This window comes from Oreochromis aureus, linkage group 17 (genome assembly GCF_013358895.1).
Source record: "Oreochromis aureus strain Israel breed Guangdong linkage group 17, ZZ_aureus, whole genome shotgun sequence".
Classification (NCBI taxonomy): domain Eukaryota; kingdom Metazoa; phylum Chordata; class Actinopteri; order Cichliformes; family Cichlidae; genus Oreochromis; species Oreochromis aureus.
In genome coordinates, this window is record NC_052958.1 from 28,305,095 (window position 1) to 28,322,065 (window position 16,971).

General features: G+C 43.5%; 1 protein-coding gene across 2 annotated transcripts; it reads right to left on the reverse strand.

Annotated features, from left to right (window-relative positions):
* Positions 1-4,530: 4,530 nt before the first annotated feature.
* Positions 4,531-16,515, reverse strand: LOC116330446 (leukocyte elastase inhibitor-like). Of its 2 annotated transcripts, none has more exons than XM_039601479.1 (7): positions 16,359-16,515; positions 15,795-15,978; positions 5,934-6,071; positions 5,733-5,850; positions 5,489-5,631; positions 5,186-5,353; positions 4,531-5,004 (listed from the first exon to the last, which is right to left on the reverse strand). In XM_039601479.1, the coding sequence occupies exons 2-7, from the start codon at positions 15,960-15,962 to the stop codon at positions 4,594-4,596; spliced, it is 1,146 nt and encodes a 381-aa protein (XP_039457413.1). In that variant the 5' UTR covers positions 15,963-15,978; positions 16,359-16,515; the 3' UTR covers positions 4,531-4,593. The 2 variants fall into 2 exon arrangements, with proteins under 2 accessions (XP_039457413.1, XP_039457414.1); XM_039601480.1 differs by lacking the exon at positions 16,359-16,515 and adding an exon at positions 16,092-16,115.
* Positions 16,516-16,971: the final 456 nt, after the last annotated feature.

Here is a 16,971-nt window from a genome sequence, read left to right on the forward strand (position 1 = left end):
GTCTCAGTTAGGTTCAATATGGGGAAGACTGCAGACTTGACAACTGGGCAGAAGAGCATCATTGATCCCCTCCATGAGATGAGTAAGCCACAAAAGTTCATAGCTAAGGAGGCTGGCTGTTCACAGAGTGCTGTGTCCAAGCATATCAATGGAAAGTCTAGCAGAAGGGCAAAATGTGGCAGGAGAAGATGCACCAGCAGAAGAGATGACCGTGGCCTTCAGCGGACTATCAAACGGAGAAGATTCAAGAATCTGGCAGAAAGACTGTGTGGCGGCGCGAAGGCGGAAAACCGATAAAGGTGACTAAATGGTGTTGACAACGACAGCTGGGCAGAGAGTTACACCCCAGGAGAGATTACTATAGCCAGTGCTAACGCTGCACCAGTTACAAGAGGCACTCAGGCTCATTATTAGCAAGCAGAGGTGAGGCAGGTCAATTTCACAAATCAAAGTTTATTAGACAAAACTACTAAAAGCATAGAGCTGTAACACCAGAGAACTTCTTAGGTAGCAGGGCTGGCAATACAAAACTGTTAATTAAAACACTTTATTAAAAAACATTAAAAGGACAAGTGTCGCTGCCACAGTGCTAACCTAGTTAAATTAGCAGCTCGGTAAAATAATTAAACAAAATGGTGGAGACCAGCCAATTGGGGAGGCAACCTACAGGGAGGAGTGCCAAAGGGTGCCACCAATTACTCACCTGTGTGGCCTCACTGCAATCTGAATGGTGCGTTATACCCCTTTCCCAGTGTGTACACCCACATCCATCAGGGGGGATTCCACAACACATACCTACCCCCTACAACAAGCGGCTGTGCCTCTACTAAAGCAAAAAACCAACAAAACCTATAAATCGAAACGTATAAAGCATCAAACTCAGTAAATGAGATCTAAAAGAAACAAGAACAAACACACTCTAAGATACAACTCCTTTTAAAAGCATGATTAAAATATAAACAATTAAGAGTAAAATACCATAAAACAAGGAACCAGTCAATGCCAGTCCATAAACCCCTTGCCCCTTCACTCATAGGGATGCTTCCCCTGTACTTTGTGATAATTTTCTTTAACTATTTCACTGACAAAATTTCAGTTCTGAGGGCATCTCTCTCATCTCAGTTGAACTGGACATGTGCGTGCTTAATAAACTGGCAAATTACAGCAGGATATTCCTATTCTCGGTCAGAAGGCACAGGTGACTTATATGATGAAAGAGGGGTCCACAGCCATGATAATTTGGGTTCCTTTAATCCAAAACATCTTCAGAACATTTGTGATCTTTAATCTTCGTATAATTAACGAAGTATGAATCTATGTGAGTGTGTCTGTGGTTCTGTAAAACAACTGAAATTACAATTAGAAAACAATTAAAGTAAACCAAACTGGTCTAAATAATACAGAAAGGGTTGAACAGAAAAATCTAATTCAAAAATGACTAAACACCACCCCCTGGTGGACACAAATGGGCTGCTGCACAGGGATAGACTCCATCTTTACTTTGGGCAGCTTAGTCCACAAGGGTGGCGCCGTTTTGGTCAATTCAACGTGAATTACAGTGTCTCGTGGCTACACAAACCACTGGCAAACTCTATGCAAGCATCACACAACATACATGGGCAAGTATATGATAAGTTACAACCATAGGGCAAAGAAATACAAGGCACTTATTTATCCTTCACACACACGCGCAACACATGTTCAGTACAACAAACCAGCTCCACCAGCGCTATCACGGTGAACCACCGTGTGGTGTGAATGAGACACGGCAAGCCCACGGGTGACAGTTTTGAGCCATTTTATTACACGCGACTGCAGCTCTCAAGCTGCCAGCCGCAAATACACCACACCACAACAACAACAACACAACGGGGACTCAGGGGTTGGCCCTGAGTCCCCGTATTTTACCAGGCTAGCGTGATTGCGGATGCAGTGCAGGGGCCTCCGCACGGCACCGCCGACCACGCCTCACCACACACAGCGCAAACACAAAACCCAGGAGGGGAGGAATGTACCATCTTAGCAGTAGTTAGAGGGGGTGCGTGGAACAGTCTATATACACAAATCACAGGGGTTTTATACAGCACATTAGTAAACATTAAAAAAAAAACCCATGTGAATATAACTAAGGACATTCAGCTGACAGTTCAGATAAAGTGATAAGTTTTGACACAGGCCATTGGTATTTATGTTCCCCAATGGCGACTTCAGCTACTCGCACCTGTCCATCCCGGCTGGGAAACACCTGTGTTACCTGTCCTACGGGCCAGGAAGCCCGTGGGAGCTGATAGTCCACCACCATGACAGTTTGTCCCACTTTCAAAGGTGGAGTAGTCTGGTTCCACTTCTGGTGATGCTGTAGTCCAGGCAGGTAGCGCTGAGTGAACGGAGTCCGGAAGTGATCCGCTATGACTTGGCTGTGACGCCATTTGCGCCTTCCAAGTTTTTCTCTGGTGCTATCAACTGCCTGGGGAAGCATCATGCCGCCCCATGAGCAGCATATTTGGCGTAATTGGGTCGACATCTGCAATATTCGAGGAAACGTATCCCAGTGGCTTCGAATTAAGTATGCCCTCTACTTCAATAAGAACGGTAAGCAACAAATCCTCTGGCACCGCTTGACCTTTGAGAACTACTTGAAGTGCAGATTTGACTGAACGGATCTCCCGTTCCCAGGCTCCCCGAAAATGTGGAGCATGCGGAGGGTTGAAGCGGAAAGTGATGCTCTGTTCACTGAGCTTCTCCTGCAGTCGTGGCTCCATCGCTTTGAATGCCTCCTGCAGCTCTCTGTCTCCTCCTCTGAAGTTGGTGCCCTGGTCACTCAGTATTTCAAAGGGTTTTTCTCTTCGAGCAATAAATCTGTACAGAGCCATGAGAAAGGAGTCAGTGTCCATACCAGTGAGGAGGTCGAGGTGAATGCAGCGGGTCGTAAGGCATTTAAATATAATGCCCCACCGTTTCTCTTGTCTCCTGCCTATCTTTATAGTGAAAGGGCCAAAACAGTCAATTCCTGTGGACCAGAATGGCGGCTGATGTAATCGCAAGCGGGTAGCAGGAAGATCAGACATCTTCGGTGAAACAGGATTGGCTCTCCACTTCTTACACTCCAAACAGCGATGCTGATGCTTCCTTATAGCCTGTCTGCCTCTTAAAATCCAATATATGCGTCTCAATTCAGCAAAGACACGTTCTGGGCCAGGATGCAGGAGACATGTATCATAGTCTTTGATGATGAGCTGAGTAGTAGGGTGGTCTGGTGACAACACAATAAGATGCAGAGTGTCAGTGTCCATCTGCTCTGCTCGCCGGAGACGTCCACCTACTCGTATGAGGCCAAGCTGACTGTCATATTCTGGAGAAAGGTTGCTCAGTCTGCTGTCTTTGTGCACCTCTTTCCCAGATTTAAGTGTGTGTACTTCAATAGGGAAGCTGTCTTGTGCCTGTTTGAGGATTTGAACTTCTGTCTCCAGTCGTTGTGCTGCTGACATAGGAGGGGCAGCCGCCCCGTGAGAAGACAGGTAGGTGGGCTGCACCAAATCAGGATTGTATACAGGGAATTCCGGTTGAGGTGAGCATGGAGTAGGTTGCATCCAACGCAGCTCTTGCAGAGTCAAGTTATTAACTAGTATTTCCAAGCACATTTTGACCTTTTTTAAAATTATATATGTATATATATATATTAACAGTTTCTTATAGTTCCAAGACAAGATTGTAAATGTCAAAAGCAAAAACAATGTCGCAAAAAGTTGGTAAGAACGCAAACACCTCACAGCCGAACTTGCGGGCTGCTGCTAATACTGCATCCCCGCCTCGTGGTAAAACTTCGCCACAGCCTGGGCCGTCCGACACGCCGACCGTCGATATGGAGAGGTTCACGAAGGCTGAACTGCTCTCTGAACTTCGTGAAGAAATTTCAGCATTGTTTAAGAAGGAGCTGACGGAAGCGTTTGCAGAGATCTCACGTCTATCAGGTCCGACATACAGCAGCTAAAAACGGACCTTTCCTTTCCTCAGCAAAAATAAAAAGCTCTTTTGAACATCATAACAACATGTCTCAAAAAGTTGGCACAGAGTCGTGTTTGCCACTGTGTAGCATTGTCTCTTCTTTTAACAACAGTCTGTGAACATCTGATGAGAGCAGCTAATAGATTTTTGTCTGATCTTGGATTCTAGCTGCTCACTTTTCATTACTGTTGTAATAGCTGCAGTATGCAGTTTAGTATACTGTAACATACAAGGGCTTCCCTGAAAAACATGTTGCTCTAACCCCTGTATATACCTTTCAGTATTGCTGGGACCTTTCCAGAGCAAGCTGCCATTTCCATAGACACTACTGCACCATCATACCATCAGAGATGCAGACTCTTGATAATAAGTTGGAGTTTCCTCTTCAGTCTGGAGGACACAGTATCTATGTTCTCTAAAGCTGCTAGAACTTGTGATTTTATACAAGTACCATCTATTTCATTAAAAAAAAGATTAATGAAAAATACAGTTTTATAATTAACAAAACATCACAACACAACTCCATTTACTTTATTTCATAGATGTATTTATTTGAATTGCAACATCATCTTCCTCTGCTGCTTCTGTCTACTGAGGAGATGAGAATCTGCCAAAGAACAAGATGGACTTGGTCTCATTGTGTCTGATGAAGAAGAGGAAGGGGTGATCTGCTCTGAAGTGTGTGTCCTGTGCAATACGAGAACCGAAGACAAAAATATATGTGGCTGCAGCGGCCTCCGTGCCCTCCTCGTTCACCTTCACAAAGGCCTTGTGGGCCACCGTAGACAGGAAGAGCCCCCCTTCACCGTTCATGCCAGAGAGGTCAGCGCTTCCTGCACAGAACACGTCCTTCATACCCAGTTTAGCCAGAGGTTCATTCAGCACGTAGTTTTCCTCCAGCTTGAATTTTGGCAGATAAACGCGAATTTTTAAATGGGTCCTCATGTTTTTCCTGTCGGTCCATTCATTCAGTCTCTCCTGTGTTAGCTCCTTCTCCAGCTGGAACACAGTTAATACATTTTGTCATATTTCTTTTGCTCATATTTAAATTCATTTCATACATGAAATCAGGAGCTGACTGTTAAATTCTTCAATGATCAAATTTAATAAAGTAAACTAAAGTGAAGCAGAAGAGTTTTTGTGGCTTTTCTTTACAGGAACTTGTTTCTAGGCTGTGTACCTTCAGCAGAGGGTCTGAGCCGTCTGAGGACTCCTTAGGCAGCAGAATGAACATGCTGAGCTCCTCACCCACATAGGGCAGCTCCAGGATCTGCAAATCATGGTCAGCAATGTAGTTGTAGGGAAGCGTCTTCCTCTGGTACATCATCTGGACTGGTACGGTCTCATTCTGACACACAGGAAATCCAGGCGATCAGATCATGTTACTATAAAGCTTCTGATGGTGCTTACCTTAAACCTTTGAAACTGTTTCCTGTATTCAGACTTTTTGTCCTGATTTTGTAACCTTCAGTTAAATTTCTACCTGTCTGATTTTAAAGGGCATCTCTTTGGTGTTTGCCTCATCAAATGGGTTCCTCCAGTTGCCCTTGAAGTAGACAGCATTGACCAGAGCCAGTCTGGTATCTGCGTTGACTGTTCCTGGCTTCAGAAGGTCTTTTATCTTATCTGACAGGAAATACAGAAACACAACAATATTTCATTATAATCCACAGAGGATGCTAAAATGATTCCCTGCTGTTCAGGCTGTGGAAGATGCACATTCTCACTTTCTGTCTGCTGCTCGACCCAGCTGTTGATCTCTGCTCTGCACGCCTCTGGAGCTCCGATGAAGTCCACAGCCTTCAGGTCTGCCTGGTAGTACTTCTGTGTGGCTTCAAGGAACTCCTGCAGAGAGCAGACATGTGTTTATTAATCCAGTCTTTGTAATGAAGAACTTTATGAAGAGAATCATTGATGTGGACACTCACTGGGAGGAAGTGGGCAGTGTTTTCTCCATAAAGACGGTTGGCTAGTTTCAGGATGTAGGATGCAGATGGTGAGTTGATGTCAGCGTTCAGTTTCTGGAAGTCTGCATGGACGCCTTCACCTGAGCTGAATGAGAGGGCCTGTGTGGCATTGAAGACAAAGACTGAAAGGATGTGACACTGAGCCTGAGTGACCCTAATGTAACAATTTATGGTCCAAAGGCAGAAACTGGACAACTTTATTCTTTCAGCAACATGTTTAATAATAACATTTAACATACTGTCAATCTCACTGAGCATCATGCTCTCAGTAACTATACTGTTTGTGTGTTATATGTACTTTGATGCCATTTGTATAACACATTTTAGCTTCATATGTTAGACACAAATTGCTGAAAATTGAGCTTTTCAAACACATTTAACAAAAGTCCAAAAGTTGAATGTTGTGCAGTTTGTCTGTAAATAGCACTCTTCTAGAAAAAAAGTTCAGATTTTGTCGTTAAAAAGATAAAAACAAAAGAAAAGATATGATTCCTTTTGAGCCCTGCTACAGACTGGCGACCTGTCCAGGGCGTACCCTGCCTCTTGCCCTATGACAGCTGGGATAGGCTCCAGCGCCCCCCGCGGCCCTGAAAAGGATAAGCGGAAGCGAATGGATGGATGGATGGATGATTCCTTTTGTATGGAAAAACACAGACAGCCACATCTGACAAGACATTTTGTGGAAACAGGTCGACTGCTTACAGAAGCGTAGAGCTGCCACCCAGGCAAAAGAAAAATAGACCTATATCACGTTATAATGTGAAAACTTAATTGTTCTAACAATATACTTTTCACGTTTGAACAACATAATATCACGTTATTACAATATAAATATTATTTTGTTACGAACGTGATAATTATATTGTTTGAACAAAAAAGTTTTCACGTTATAACATATGTTTTATTTTTCGAACATGATACATGTTTGCCTTAAAACAGTGAAGTGGATGACAGTGGAGATCAGTGTTCTAAAAAATGGTTCGTTTATCGGAATTAGTTCTATTTTATGCTTTGATTGAGGTATGGGGAGATTTTGTTATAACGTGATAGGTATGCATATTATAATAATGTGATATTATGTTGCTCAAACGTGAAAAGTATATTGTACTTATGTAACCCAGTGAGTTTACACGACTCAGTAATGCACTACAACATGTTATTGTTAATTTTGATTCATCATTACTCTGTTAATCACAGAGTTGAGCTAAAGTAAATCAATAATAAAGGATAAATAATATAAATATAAAAATAAAACCCCAAAGAGTATATTTAACACCCCTACTGGTTAGGAGGTAACAAGCCCCGCCTTCCCTGCTCTGTACCGTCACTTGTGCTCAGACACAGAGAGAGACGGAGGTGCACGAGACCATCGCTGATTTTCACCGCCAAGCTTGTTGCTGGAAAATAACTATTAACTCGATAAATTGAGCAAATATCCATACCGGAGATCTGCATGGACCTTGGAGAAACGGACCTGATCTGTTGTGAACATTTTGGACTTTGAAACCATCGCGATCTGCACGGGTGCGGATGAAACGGACAAGATCCTCTCTGAGAGTTGAACATTAGAAGCGTGCTGGCTAGTTTTTTTTGTGGGATCGTGAGACCTGGATTTCTTCCTGACGAGGAAGATGGCGAGCCTTTCCTTTGAACCGAACCACAGCCATTCGAGTTGGCCCAGAAGGGCAGGTTGCTCTTCTGTCACGAACAATTGCAACAGTGCGGTAGGACAAAATCGCACCAATCACAGACTTTTGACCTTTTGGATTTGACTCGACTGAACACTGACTATTAAGCCGGCAAGACTGACATATCTGAGCTCAGATAAGATTCTGATTGTTATTATTATTGCTGTCACTGTATATTATCTCGTGTTTTCATTCCTGTTTATGAAGTGCTGTTAACTTGTTGCTAAATAGTTTAATACAATTCAAAGCAACCTTACCTGTGGCTCCAGTCATTCTTCTCCACGCAACTCACCTTATCCCTCCTACGAATCTAGCTATTGGCCCATTCTCTCCATCTTACTTTAATATTCCCTACCCTATCCTGTACTTGGCTACAGAAAGTGGCGAGCCAGCCAGGAGGGTTTGCAGAGTTATTAGCCCATCCAAAATTTGATAAAACACTTAAGAGTGCCTGGAGCTTCACAGTGACTTGTTTTTTTTCTCAACTACTGGTACTTTTATGTGTCCTAACAATGGACGTTGTGAAAACAGAGAATGTTAAAGTTCAAAATGCTGTTTTGGTCAGTGGTTTAACTAACACAGACATTGATAAAGAAATAATTGAGTTTTTAGAAGCTTTCGGTCCTGTCAGTAGGCAGATTAAGCTACCAACTGGTGGTCAGATTATTGTGGAGTTTCAACATGAGGCTACTGCTAAAGAACTAGAGAAAAGATATTTGCCTTATGACAGACCTTGCACTGTGAAACCAGAAGTTGTCTATCACATTCGAGACCTAGCCAGTGCGTATAGCATTGAAACCAGCGCATCAGCTACTGTAACTTACCTGTCACAGCTTAAAGATGTGGCAGCACGAAGCAACCGATCGTTTAAAGACCTTTTGATGGATGAACTAGCCAAAATTGGGGAGTCATTGGGAGGGGATGTCCACACAGCTGAGCCTTCCACTGAACAAGAGCCAGTGCCCCACAGTGATGAGGCGGTACCTTCTCCCCCTTTAACACCCAATAGCGACCATGTAAGTGCCTTGAGTGATACTCACTCACCTGCAGAGGCCGAGAAACAAACCCCTCAGATTCCCCCAAACCTTTTAAGCGCACCTGAAGTGCAGCGAGTTATTGTAGAGCACATTGTTAAAAGCAGTGAAGTCGTTCCCCCACCAAACTCGAAATACAGACTGAAACCTTTTTCAGGAAGAGTTCCACATCCTCCTTTCGAAACTGACTATGACACTTGGCGCAGCAGTGTCGAGTTTTGCTTGACTGATCCCTCGCTCACCGAAACTCAAGTTGTGCGAAAGATTGTTGAAAGTCTTTCACCCCCTGCAGCGGACCTGGTGAAAGCTCTTGGGCCAAAAGCAAGCCCCAAAACTTACCTTGAACATCTTGATTCTGCCTACGCAACTGTAGAGGACGGTGACGAACTTTTTGCTCGCTTCTTAAACACCAATCAAAATGGAGGTGAAAAACCCTCACATTACCTGCAAAGATTGCACACAGTGTTAAACCTAGTCATAAAAAGAGACGGGATTGCTTCTAGTGACATCAATAAACAGCTCCTGAGACAATTTTGTAGAGGGTGTTGGGACAGCTCACTGATTACAAACCTTCAACTTGAACAAAAGAAAGATGACCCACCTCATTTTGCGGAGCTACTTCTCCAACTACGCACCGAGGAGGACAAACAGGCAAGTAAAGCAACCCGCATGAAACAACATTTGGGGATCCAAAAGACTCGTGTGTATTCTAACATGCAAACCACATGCTCTCAAGGTAGGAGCGATTATGAGCATGAAATGGACAGCAATTCGTCTGATCTCCAGAAGCAAATTGCTGACCTCAGGTCTCAAATCGCACAGCTTAGAGCTGACAAGACAGAGAAAAGATCAAAGAAACCTCAAAAGGAAGCAAAAAAGAACACAAGTACCAAAACACAGGACAAGCCGGAACAGATACCACAAATCGCTGCAGTGTCAGCCAAACCCAAACCTGGATACTGTTTCAAGTGTGGGGAAGATGGTCATATCGCTTCCAGCTGTAGTAATGATCCCAACCCAGCACTAGTAGCAGCTAAAAGGAATGCCCTCAGACAAAAGCAGCGAGAATGGGAAATATCCAGACCAGTCCATGAGTCCTTTAATTTAAACTAGAAGGAGCCCCTGTCGCGGGACAGATGGGTGCTAAATCTGAACCAAGTCCCACTAAGGAAAAGACAACAAAAGCCCAATGTGAAACAGCTAATGTTCACTCAGTGCCTAAACTTCCCAAAAGACTCGTGGGTAGAAAATGCACAGCCAGAGTTGTTATCAACGGCGTTGAATGTAGTTGCTTGCTCGACTCAGGCTCTCAAGTAACCACTATTGCCAAATCCTTCTATCAAGAACACTTACCTGATCATCCTATAAAACCCATCAGTGATCTCCTAGAGGTCGAAGGTGCAAATGGTCAGACAGTCCCCTACTTGGGATACATTGAGACGAGTATCATGTTCCCCAAAGATCTCGATCAGTCAGAGCTTGAACTATCTACTCTTGCCTTAGTTGTCCCTGACATTCGCTCAAACTCAGACACACCTCTACTAATTGGCACAAATACACTTGACCCCTTATATGAGCATCTTTGTGAGAGCACCTTACCTGACTTTAAGGTACTCCCTTATGGATACCAACAAGTGCTAAAGACATTAGCATCCAGAAAAAAACAAACTGACAGTGGCAAGATAGGCTTGGTAAAACTTCGAAGCAGAACCCAAGAAGTCCTTCCTGCAAACCAAAAGCTACTACTGGAAGGTTTTATGCATGCAAGTCACGCTAAGCCTGAACAGTGTGCACTTATTGAACAGCCCACTACCGGCTCCCTACCTGGTGGTGTGTTTGTAGATTGTTGCCTTATATCTCTGCCAAAGCACGGACCTTATAAAGTTCCTGTGTTGCTGAGAAACGAGACTAACCACGACATTACATTGCCCACTAACTGTGTAATTGCTGAGTTAGTTGCCCCTGACTGTGTCATGCCATGTCCTGAGCCTGAGAAAGGTGACCAAAAGGTGTCTGCAATGTGCAACTCTCAGCAGCAGACCTCAAACTCAAGGCCTCCTCTCAGTTTCGACTTTGGTGAATCACCACTATCTGAAGAGTGGAAAGAGAAGGTAACTAAAAAGCTAAACAGTTTCTCCGATGTTTTCTCACACAATGATCTTGATTTTGGGCATGCCACACATATAAAACATCACATCAACTTAAAAGACGAAACCCCCTTCAAACAGAGATCTCGCCCGATTCATCCCCATGATTACGAGGCAGTTAAAAAGCACTTACAAGCCCTCTTAGATGCAGGCATAATCAGAGAATCTGAATCTCCATTCTCATCACCGATAGTGGTGGTCCGCAAAAAGAATGGTGATGTGCGGTTATGCATTGATTTTCGGAAGCTTAACTTGCAGACCATCCGCGATGCATATGCCCTGCCAAACTTAGAGGAGTCATTTTCTGCTCTTGCAGGATCTCAGTGGTTCTCTGTGATGGACCTTAAGTCAGGGTACTATCAAATCGAAATGTGTGAAGAAGATAAGCCAAAGACAGCCTTCGTGTGCCCCTTCGGCTTCTACGAATTTAATCGTATGCCCCAGGGAATAACAAATGCCCCAAGCACTTTCCAAAGGCTTATGGAAAAGTGTATGAAAGACATCAATCTGAAAGAAGTGTTAGTCTTTTTAGATGATTTGATAGTCTTTTCCAGTTCCCTTGAAGATCATGAGACCCGACTCATTCATGTTCTTGAGCGACTCCGAGAGTACGGGCTCAAACTCTCGCCCGACAAATGTCGTTTCTTCCAAACATCAGTCCGTTATCTAGGCCACATTGTATCTAGAGACGGCGTAAAGACTGACCCTGAAAAAACTGAAGCACTCAAAACCTGGCCGAGACCCCAAACCTTAAAAGAACTCCAATCGTTTCTTGGTTTTACTGGTTATTACCGGAGATTTGTCAAAGATTACTCAAAAATTGTCAAGCCCCTCACCTCCCTCACAGCTGGCTATCCTCCGAGACGAAAGCATTGCAAAAACCCACCCAGTGATCCAAAGTATCTTAACCCCAAAGAACCCTTTGGTGATCGTTGGGGACCAGAGTGCCAGAAATCATTTCAAACGATTATTGAAAAACTCACCACCTCACCAGTCCTTGGGTATGCCGATGCAAAGCTACCTTATCTGGTACACACAGATGCCAGTACAACCGGACTTGGGGCAGCCCTTTATCAAGTGCAGAATGGAACCACACAGGTTATAGCCTATGCAAGTCGTGGTCTATCCCGTAGTGAAGCTAGATACCCCGCCCACAAGTTAGAATTTCTAGCTTTAAAGTGGGCCATAACTGACAAGTTTCATGACTATTTATATGGGAACACATTCACAGTCATCACTGACAATAATCCATTGACTTACCTTCTAACCACAGCAAAGCTTGATGCCACAAGTTATCGCTGGTTGGCTGCATTGTCCACCTATAACTTTGACATTAAGTACAGAGCTGGGAGACAAAATCTTGATGCAGATGGACTATCTAGGAAACCACATGCCAAACCTGAAGACGATCCAGCTTTTACCCAGGAATGTCAGCGCATTGATAAGTTCAGATCCCATCTCTTGTCCTCAGTCAAAGATATCGAGCTCAAACTTCAATCTGATACCGTGATGGCAGCCTGTCAAAGACATATGGCCATGGACCAGACTGAACCCTCTTGTGCTCTAGTCCAGTCACTTGCCATGTCTGCAGTTGCCATCCCAGACATGTTCCAAGAAGAAGGCATTGATAACAATCTCCTAGCCTTACCCAGATACACCCATGCTGATCTTGTCAACCTGCAAAGAAAGGATCCAGCCATTAGTGAAGTCATCAAACTGCGGGCAGCTGACTCACGTCCACCAGCCAATACTAAGTCGGAGTCTCGCGATGTTCTCTTATTGTTAAGGGAGTGGAAACGTCTTGAGCTTCAAAATGACTTGCTGTACCGGAAACGCCAGTTGGGGCCAGAGACCTTGTTGCAGTTAGTCCTCCCTGATTCCTTACGCCCTACAGTTATGCTTAATCTTCATGACAACATGGGGCATTTAGGGGTCGAACGCACACTGGAACTTATTCGGTCACGTTTCTACTGGCCAAAAATGGCAATTGATGTCGAAAAGAAAGTGAAAGCTTGCGAGAGATGTGTCCGTAGAAAAGCCCTGCCAGATAAGGCTGCTCCTCTGGTAAATATTAAAACTTCTAGGCCCATGGAGCTAGTCTGCATGGACTTCCTCTCAATAGAACCAGACAGTAAAAACACTAAAGACGTCCTAGTGATCACAGATCATTTTACAAAGTATGCTGTGTCCATTCCAACCAAAGACCAGAAAGCCACTACCGTTGCAAAGAACTTATGGGAGAACTTCCTAGTTCATTATGGCTTTCCAGAGCGACTTCATAGCGATCAAGGGAGAGACTTTGAATCGCGTACAATCAAAGAACTGTGCTCTCTGCTCGGTATCCGCAAAGTCCGAACAAGTCCTTATCATCCTCGTGGCAACCCTGTTGAGCGATACAATCGCACGTTACTCAGTATGCTCGGTACCTTGAAAGACACCGAGAAACACCACTGGCGTGACTTTGTAAAACCACTTACTCACGCTTATAACTGTACAAAAAATGATGTAACAGGCTATTCTCCTTATGAGTTAATGTTTGGTAGACAGCCTCGCTTGCCCATTGATATTGCCTTTGGTTTGCCACAACCAAACAAGCCACACGTGACTCACTCTCAATACGTCAAGCAGTTGAAAAGCTACCTCGAACAGAGCTACGAAATAGCCATCAAAAACTCCCAGAAAGTAGCAGACAAAAACAAGAAACGATTTGACAAAATCATCCGTGAATCCACACTAGATGTGGGAGATCGAGTCTTGGTTCGGAATCTCCGCCTGAGAGAGAAGCACAAATTAGCGGACAAATGGGAGCAAACAGTGTATATTGTTACCAAACAAATGGAAAACTTACCAGTATATACTGTAAAACCAGAAAACGGAGATGGACCCAACAGAACGCTCCACAGAGATCTGTTACTTCCCTGTGGATTTCTCTCACCAACAGAGCATGAACCCGAACGAGTCACAAAAACTAACAGACCACGCACGAGACAAATTTCAGCTTTGGAAGTTGACTCAGACCAAACACTTGAGGAAGAGGAAGATGAGTTTTATTACCCTGAACCTCCACAAGTGAAAGACAGACATTTTTACCAAGTATGTGCCATACCACCAACACAAGGATTCAAACAAAACAAAGATCCTGTAAATGATAACGAACGATCTAATACATTACCGGACATGACAGACTTACCTGGAAAGGAAACTGAGAATGAAACTGAAACATACTTACCTGAGCAGGAAATTGAGAACGAAACTGAAACATACTTACCTGAGCAGGAAACTGAGAACGAAACTGAAACATACTTACCTGATGGCGAAATTGGAAGTTCAACTAACACCAACTTACCTCAAATGGACAGTGAAACAGACCTACCTCCGACAGAACGTGGAAGTGAAGCAAACTTACGACGAAGTGAAAGTGACACAAGCCTACAAAACAACACACCAAGTGAGTCTGAAACAGATACTCGAAAAGACAAAAATGTTTTGTCGACCAGTTTGTCAGATTCACCGTTGTCAGAGAACTCAACTCATCAACTTTCACCTGAAAGACAAGTTGAAAATGATGAAGAACCTGACACCTTGCAAACAGAAACACAGATCAGAAGATCTGAAAGAATTCGCCAACCATCCCAAAGACTCACTTATCCTCAGCTAGGTAACCCACTAGTAACAGTGGTTAAATCACTCTTTCAAGGATTGAACAAAGCTTTCATCGACTCCCTTGCTAATGATGTTGACTATTCCACTAGAACCATGCACGGGGACGTGCATGAGATTTAAGAGGGGAGGATGTAACCCAGTGAGTTTACACGACTCAGTAATGCACTACAACATGTTATTGTTAATTTTGATTCATCATTACTCTGTTAATCACAGAGTTGAGCTAAAGTAAATCAATAATAAAGGATAAATAATATAAATATAAAAATAAAACCCCAAAGAGTATATTTAACACCCCCTACTGGTTAGGAGGTAACAAGCCCCGCCTTCCCCTGCTCTGTACCGTCACTTGTGCTCAGACACAGAGAGAGACGGAGGTGCACGAGACCATCGCTGATTTTCACCGCCAAGCTTGTTGCTGGAAAATAACTATTAACTCGATAAATTGAGCAAATATCCATACCGGAGATCTGCATGGACCTTGGAGAAACGGACCTGATCTGTTGTGAACATTTTGGACTTTGAAACCATCGCGATCTGCACGGGTGCGGATGAAACGGACAAGATCCTCTCTGAGAGTTGAACATTAGAAGCGTGCTGGCTAGGTTTTTTTGTGGGATCGTGAGACCTGGATTTCTTCCTGACGAGGAAGATGGCGAGCCTTTCCCTTTGAACCGAACCACAGCCATTCCGAGTTGGCCCAGAAGGGCAGGTTGCTCTTCTGTCACGAACAATTGCAACAGTGCGGTAGGACAAAATCGCACCAATCACAGACTTTTGACCTTTTGGATTTGACTCGACTGAACACTGACTATTAAGCCGGCAAGACTGACATATCTGAGCTCAGATAAGATTCTGATTGTTATTATTATTGCTGTCACTGTATATTATCTCGTGTTTTCATTCCTGTTTATGAAGTGCTGTTAACTTGTTGCTAAATAGTTTAATACAATTCAAAGCAACCTTACCTGTGGCTCCAGTCATTCTTCTCCACGCAACTCACCTTATCCCTCCTACGAATCTAGCTATTGGCCCATTCTCTCCATCTTACTTTAATATTCCCTACCCTATCCTGTACTTGGCTACACTTACATGATGGTATATTGTTAGAACAATGAAGTTTTGACGTGATAATGTGATATGGCTCTATTTTTTTTTTTTTTTTTTTGCCTGGGTGGCAGCTCAACTTCCGTAACTGCCTTTAAATTGCAACGAGGGCTTGAAGTTTCACAGGCATGCTAGCTGATCAACTGATGGCGTGATGCAGGTAATAAGTGACAGTGAGCTGACCTGAGCCATCTGAGCTGCAGTGTCTCCTTTAGCTCCCAGGTAGACCATGGCCAGGGCTGAGCTGATGCTCAGAGGAGAGACAAAGATGTTTCCAGCAGGGTTTGTCTGGCTCAGAGTGCGGAACAGCTCCAAGGCAAAGGCTGTGTTTGAGCTGCTGACGGCGGACATGGCTGATGGTGTTTTCCTGTAACATGCAAACAACCGTTTAAACTGCTATAGCATTACATACCGAAAACACAACAAGAGACTTTAGATTAAAGTATCGAGAAAAAGTGACTTTTGTAGGAGAGCGCATACAGACAGAAACCACCATTGGAGCTGCCCCACCCACTGAAGCTAAGACACCAGACACGGTACAGCCCGTTTCAGAAACTTGTCAACAGCGACTCTCTGCTCGCTTATTTTAGACTACAAGCTACTTTATTCACAAGAAGACATTATTCAAAAGTGATAGACACATAAAACGCTTTACTTGCTGTGTGCGAGAAAGTCAAAGCAAGACGCGAAGACAAAGGAAAGTAAAATTATGCACACACAAAACCGAGGACAAATCCAGAGGACTACCTGATTTAGACGGAGCAAAGGACTAAATTTACGAGTCTAACTGCACTCTTTTGCTGGGTGTATTAAATAAGGTTGGTGGAATGATGAAGGGCGGTCCTACGGAAGAGGATTAGGGCCACTGGGGGAAAAAATTGTTCTCCCACTCTTTCGTGCAGCTAAGAATAAACCCTGAATGGGACTTTGGAGTCCAAATCATTCAGTCGGTCGACCTCTGCTATTGACTTTTTTTGTTTTTGTTTTGTTACATCATCCAGGACCCGTATCTCATGATGCCCTGCTGTACCTCTGTTAGACGACTAACATCCTTCAAGGTTTTCACTGATTCTGGCATCCAGCTTTCTTCTTCTCCATGATGGGAATTCTTGATCTTCAGGATGAGTTTATTTTCCAAGCAATATGTTAAATGTAAAAACAAATAAACAAATACAAACAAACAACAACACTAAAATGATCTCTTCATCTTTATTTGCAATCGGAAGCATGTTGAAATTATGTTAAAAAAGTTTTCAACTTTAATTATTAAGAGATGAAAATGTTATATATTAAAAATTGAATCATCTAATAACTGTAAAACAGCCAAAAATTCCCCTTTCCATGAAAGAACAGCAGCACA

What these genes read in the sequence shown, in the direction of transcription:
- LOC116330446 (XM_039601479.1), bottom strand. Translation starts at nt 15,962, where the DNA reads ATGTCCGCCGTCAGCAGCTCAAACACAGCCTTTGCCTTGGAGCTGTTC. An exon ending in ACACTGCCCACTTCCTCCCA is followed by an intron (nt 5,851 to 5,933) that starts GTGAGTGTCCAC and finishes TGCTCTCTGCAG; the next exon opens with GAGTTCCTTGAAGCCACACA. An exon ending in TGCCCTTTAAAATCAGACAG is followed by an intron (nt 5,354 to 5,488) that starts GTAGAAATTTAA and finishes CCTGTGTGTCAG; the next exon opens with AATGAGACCGTACCAGTCCA.